We start from the raw sequence: 6,308 nt of genomic DNA on the forward strand, positions 1-6,308 counted from the left end.
TGCCCTGGTACACCATATGGAATTCCATTGCCCCCCATCATCTCAAGAGCCTCGTGCTTGCCTAGTGACCTAAAACACTAAGCAAATCGATTATACCAAAGCCCGACATTCTTAAGACCCCGCCATCTACAATCTAAAGCTTGATCCCCTCCCAACTCACCAACTAAATTATCTCAATGAAACCATACCAGAATTAACAACCCCAAATCCGAAACTCACAGGCGCCCTCATAATATCATCCTAACGAACCATGCCTCCAAATACAGACACTCTGTCTCACTCTAGGATCCTCAGCGAATCACTGTCTCGCATTGCCTGCCCAGCCGTAAATGGCTCGAATGGTCAATCGACCAACCCTACATCACTGTCCAAACGCTCCCAAACAGCTTTCAGCGGAGCAGTGCTTTCTAAATCGACCTGCCGCGTCGTATACCTGAGAGGTAATATGAACCTCATTCCGTATAGAATGCCTGGTTATTCTTTAAAAGAGTGCTTTCTCCGACCATCTTCTCAATAAGCACGCCCATTCAAAAAAATGTAAACCAGAACAGAGTAGCCCTGTCATCAGACCTACTGCCATTGACCAGCCACAAAAACACCGGTGCGTACTGCATTAAATCGAATTAGCCCCCCCGAATGCCAACTTTCAGGAAAATAGGAACCAATATACACAGCATTAGGAAAAGCAAACGCAAGCTTTTCAAAACAAAATTTGTTTACATCCCCTGCAGCAACAAACTCAAAAATTCGGACATTGTAAAGTCCATGGGATAGAGCACCTCCTCCAGCTGCCCACTGCCACTGAGGCTAGAAACACTTCACCACCGATAAAATCCATTAATGAAAATTTCAATAACCCATTCTTCTACGCTGCATGCTTCCACCTGGCTACCCCTAACCCGGCAACAGCACGCACCGCCCCCAGCAACTTGCCAAAACCTCCCCCATCTTCTTCACCCCAAATCCAATAAGCTGCAATTCGAAAAGCCTGCAAAATCTGGACCCCTACAAATCATGCGGGCAGACAATCTTACGCCTCTCTTCTAAGACATATCAGCCGAAATGTTCAACCCCTATTTAACTAGCGCTCTGTTCAACTTCTCTTTGCACACACACCAGCACGCACAAGAAACACGCACACACACTCACAAACACACACACACACACACATTATACACCCACATTATACACACATATTATGTCATGAACAAACACCCACACCAATGGTGTACATGCTATACACACAGTACAAATGGCCATTATATGTAAGTTACACACACAAACTCTACTGTCCTCACCTCAAAGGTGTTCTTGGTCATGCCTGTCAGTCCGTAGTAGGATGTTCCCGTGGCAACGGAACACACACACAGCTCCCCGATCTCATCTGTCTTACACAGGAGAGGCACACCGTCTGGCTTCACCACACACACCAGGGCTGGAGACAGAACACACACACTGCACAACTGGAGCTGAAGAAGAGAGCAGGTCTAACCACACACACACACACACACACACCCCCTACCTCCAGGCATGACAGTGCCCACATCCTGCACAGTGAGGACTGACAGGCGTTCCTCCGTGTCGACGCGGACCACACTGTAACTCAGACCCTGCATGGAGAGAACCCCTCGGCCTGGTGGCTGGCTACTGTCCTCCACTGGCCTGGATCAGAGAGGGACAGATATAAAGGACTGATCTCACTGATGATGATGGTAGTGTCCCCTCAGCCACAACGTTGACAGAATCTTTTCCCAAACCAACAAAATATTAAGCCTGTTACTCAGAATGAATGCTGCTTCTGCTGATGGTGTGCGTGTGTGTTTGTGTGCTTAGTCAGGGGATAGTGTAGACGGAGGCTACCTTCTGATGGCAACAGTCAGTGCCTCGGGGGAGCTGGCACAGGGACAGATGACCTCTGACCTTAAGCCTTTACTCTGGAACACATTGAGGAACGCATCACAGGACGAGATAGACCCTGGAGAAGGAGAGGACAGAAGAAAAGAGAGGACTAAGAGAAAAAAAGAGAGGACTAAGAGAAAAATAGCTCGATAGATAGGAAGTGAGAGTTACAAGGGTTCGATCCGTCGGCGACCAGCAGCATACGGAGGGAACTCAGGCTGATGTCCTTCTGCTCTCTGTGGGCCACCAGAGCCCAGTGCATGTCCCTGACCTTTACACACGCTACCTGGCTGGAGAGAAACACACAACAGTGTCGATATCAGTGTTAACGCAAGTTAAGATCAAATACTTCCTGAATGATTTACAAAATGACTTCATAACAATATCTTTGTAGATTGACATATGAATTTATATTAAGTGGTGATAGACAGTGGGGGTGTAGTCTGACCTTTAAAGTGATAGACCTTTTGTATCCAGGACAACGGGTTGACCTTCATCACAGAGAGTAGGATACGCTGATCACATGCATCATATTCATCACGCTCTGAGATAGGAGATACACATAACCTTTTAACCTCTAACCCTTAACCCCTTATCATCCCTGACAACATTGACCTGTAGCAGCAGTCTTTACGTGGAGATGCCGTGCCACAGTCCCACATCCTTCTTAAGTCTAGAACATTCCACTATGGGTCTCCGCTGCAGAGAAGAGAGGGCAGACGGGGTAGGGGAGTGGGGAGCAAGAGTTGGAGGGAGACAAAGAGAGGGACAGAGCGTCAAGAGATTCACACTGAAGCGAAAGAAAGCGTTTAGAGAGATTACCTGGCAGATGTGTGTGTGTGTGTGTGTGTGAGTGAGTGTGAGTGAGTGTGTGGAGAGAGAGAGAGGGCAGAGAGAGAGAGAGAGAGGAGAGAGAGAAGAGAGAAGAGAAGAGAGAAAGAGAGAGAGGAGAGGGGGAGAGAGAGAGAGAAAACAGAGAGGTCAGAGGTCCGAGAGAGAGAGATGAGAGAGAGAGAGAGAAGAGAGAGAGAGAGAGAGAGGAGTGAGAGAGGGAGAGGAGAGAGTGTTGTGGTTGTAGAGTGTGTGTCTTACAGTACCTTCTGTGTAGCCACAGGACTGTGTGAGGGCTTGGCAGTGAGTCAGCAGAGCGATCTCATCACCGTGACTCCCAGCACACTCCATCCTTACAGGCTTGTACTGGGGGAGAGAGAGAAGAGAGAGAAGAGAGAGAGAGAGAGAGAGAGAGAGAGAGAGAGAGAGGAGAGAGAGAGAGAGAGAGAACGAGAAGAGAGAGATAGAGAAACAGAGAGAAGAGGGCGCGGAGAAGAAGAGAAACAGAGAGAGAGGGGGAGAGAGAGAAGAAGAAGAGAGAGAGGGAGAGTAGAAACAGAAGGTGCAATGAGTCAAGGTCCAAGAGAGAGAGAGAAGAGAGAGAGAGAGAGAGAAAAAACAGAAAGAAGGGAGAGAGAGAGAAGAGAACCAGAGAGAATCAGAGTTCCAAGAAGAGAGAGAGAGAATGAGGAAGAGAGAGAGAATGAGAAGAACGAGAAACACAGAGGGAGAGAGAGAAGGGGGAGAGAGAAGAAAACAGAGATCAGAGCCAAGAGAGAGAGAGAGAAAAGGAGAGAGGTAGAAAACAGAGAGAAGAGGGGAGAGAGAGAACACGACCGAAAACAGAGAGAGAGACTGGGGAGAAGAGAGAGAAGAGAAAACATAGAGAGAGAAGAAAAGAAGAAGAGAGAGAGGGAGAGAGAGATAGGAAGAGCAGAGAACGACAGAAGAGAAGAGAGAAACATAGAGCAGAGAGAGAGAGAGAAGAGAGAGAGAGAGAGAGAGAGAGAGAGAGAGAGAGAGAGAGAGAGAGAGAGAGAGAGAGAGAGTTAAAGCAGTGGTATGGTGTAGAGTAACAAATACATACATTAAAACCCCTTAGGGTTCTGTTAAAGCAATTTGGATTGATTTACATTAGAAGCTCTCTTTGTAATGGAAATGTAATGAATGTATTACCTCTATATATGCTGTGTCGCTGTTTGCATCTTTGATGTGAGGGAACCAGTCTCTGGGAGGCTTGGAGAGATGCTTCGACTCAGTCACAAACCACAGCAGCTTAGGCCATCCTAGAGAGACAGAGAATACACTGTTGAGGAACTAGATGACGAGAACACATGCTCATGCACGCACACATACACTTACCTCTGAACTGTGGTATCTCTCCTGTAGCACTCTTGGGCAGGCCTTTATGGCAGGCATCACTGGTCAGCGCCACGGTAACCCCACAGCTACCCAATAGGAAGCCGATCTGCTGGCTGCCAGCATCCTATTGGACAAGACAGACATGTTCAGGTCCAACACAAACACTCCTATACGTGCTTGAATGTGCTTATTGCTTATACAACACAACAAACAGTATGCGAATGAAACAAGGTGTTCCCCATGGCTCTGTGCTTGGACCTCTGACTATTCATTTTTCCCCACACCCAGATTTATGTAGACGTGCCTTGCGTGTGAGGGGCACCTCTATGGGCACAGGGACCACCTCAGCCAGCAGGCAGCCATAGAAGGCCACCATGAAGGCCACCGGGTCATTGTTTGGAAACACTAGCGCCACCTAGGGGATCGGAGGAACACAGGCAGGGAGAAAATATTACAATCCTTCTTGTCCTTAATTGGTTTGTCCTTAATTCCTTAAACTAGTAAAAGTTTTGGAGGGATGGATCTTCTACATGTACTCACCCTGTCCCCTGGTCGCACCATGGGCTCCTGCTTGCTGCCCAGCTTGTGGAGGATGTTAAAGGCCAGCTTGACACTTCGAGACCATAACTTCCCTATGGACACAACACAGGGCTGAGTGAGTGTGTGTGTGGCGTGACTGTGTGGCTGTGTGTGTGTGTGTATGTGTGCCACAGGAGGTTGGTTGCACCTTATTGAGGAGGATGGGCTCGTAGTAATGGCTGGAGCGGAATCAGTGGAATGGTATCAAATACATCAAACTCATGGTTTCCATGTGTTTGATACCTTTCGATTTACTCCATTCCACTCCATTCCAGCCGTCTTCCCCTCACCAGCCTCCTTTGATGTGTGTATGTGTGTGTGTGTGTGTGTGTAGTTACCGTATGTGAGTACATATAGAGGTTTGCCAGTGGTGTCCAGACTGGTGAGACAGGGGGCTTTAGGGCTGATGGTGCCCCAGCGTTGGAGAGCTGCCTCCAGGGAGGGGGGCCAGTTAGTCACCACCCCCAGAGCCTCTCCTCTCACTGCCAACATCTCTGCCCCCTCCGGACGGCGCTGCTTGGGGTCTGGCTGCTGGACTACAGAGACAGAGACTTGTATTGTGAAACAATTACACACACTAGAGATGAATGCATAAACCTTCACTAACCTTTCACTAAATATAAATACAGAGAAGATAGCTAGACAGCTAGATTTAAATATGTATGTATTTATTTATTCATTGGACTGATTTATTGGTTGATAGCTCCTACCTTCTAGAAGTTCTTCAAAGTCATCAACGAAGAACTCTCTGAGCGGAGGTCTACGAGGCATTTTCAAGGTGCTCACTAGCTGCTGGATCTTAGCAGACACACGACTGCTGACCGGTACACCGTCTCCAGTCTCCATGCGTTCAGCGTTGCCGTATTTCTGTGTGTTTCGGGCGATGGTTCCTATGTGGCGCTCTGAGTGGGAGTGGGGGGGGGATGGGAGTGGGAGTGGGAGGAGTCAGATGTGTAGCCAGTTACATCAGGAGGAGCAGAGTGTTTCTCTCCAGAGAGAGAGAGAGAGAGGTTGTTTGAGTGTAAGAGTATCTGTTTTTTTACGAGGCTTCAGAACACAGAGCCTGCCCTTTTAGTTGTGTGTGTGTGTGTGTGTGGTGTGTGTGTGTGTGGAGAAGATAGATACATAGAAAAAGAGACAGTATGAGAGTGAGTGTTTGTATGTCAGTATGTGTGTGTTGGTGTGTGTGTGTGTGTGGTGTGTGTGTTGTGTGTTGTGTGTGTGTGTGTGTGGTGTGTGTGTGTGTGTGTGAGGGAGAGAAGATAGAGAGAAAAAAGAGAGATCGAGACACAGAGAGAGAGAGAGACAGAGAGACATAATGTGTTTCACAATCTGAGGGTAGCCAGAACATCTGGGTCCAATCTGCTCATCTGTTACTCGCTGTGAATTCAGCATGTGTGTGTTTTATATCATGAGGCCTTTCTGTAGATCAGCAACAGCATGACGGCATTCCTGTTTCTGCACACATGCACACACACACACACACACACAACAACACACACACACACACACACACACACACACACACACACACACACACACACACACACACACACACCACACACACACACACACACACACACACAACAGGAGACGCCATCTTCCTCTCTCAGCGCAGCGGAGCAGGGAGGGGTTGC

The 6,308-nt window shown here is 48.1% G+C and overlaps 1 protein-coding gene across 1 annotated transcript in view; it reads right to left on the bottom strand.

Annotated features, from left to right (window-relative positions):
• The window catches only part of LOC111953581 (disco-interacting protein 2 homolog C-like), a 39,664-nt gene that overhangs the window by 27,521 nt on the left and 5,835 nt on the right, over positions 1-6,308 (bottom strand). Inside the window, exons 3-14 of the mRNA XM_070435654.1 lie at positions 5,382-5,573; positions 5,010-5,207; positions 4,633-4,724; positions 4,397-4,507; positions 4,093-4,216; positions 3,907-4,016; positions 2,992-3,096; positions 2,534-2,598; positions 2,071-2,189; positions 1,861-1,975; positions 1,523-1,662; positions 1,299-1,435 (exon numbers count right to left, since the gene is read on the bottom strand). Of these exons, the coding sequence (XP_070291755.1) occupies positions 1,299-1,435; positions 1,523-1,662; positions 1,861-1,975; positions 2,071-2,189; positions 2,534-2,598; positions 2,992-3,096; positions 3,907-4,016; positions 4,093-4,216; positions 4,397-4,507; positions 4,633-4,724; positions 5,010-5,207; positions 5,382-5,573 (1,508 nt within the window). The remainder of the gene's footprint in view (positions 1-1,298; positions 1,436-1,522; positions 1,663-1,860; positions 1,976-2,070; positions 2,190-2,533; positions 2,599-2,991; positions 3,097-3,906; positions 4,017-4,092; positions 4,217-4,396; positions 4,508-4,632; positions 4,725-5,009; positions 5,208-5,381; positions 5,574-6,308) is intronic.

This window comes from Salvelinus sp. IW2-2015, linkage group LG27 (assembly GCF_002910315.2).
Source record: "Salvelinus sp. IW2-2015 linkage group LG27, ASM291031v2, whole genome shotgun sequence".
Classification (NCBI taxonomy): Eukaryota; Metazoa; Chordata; class Actinopteri; order Salmoniformes; family Salmonidae; genus Salvelinus; species Salvelinus sp. IW2-2015.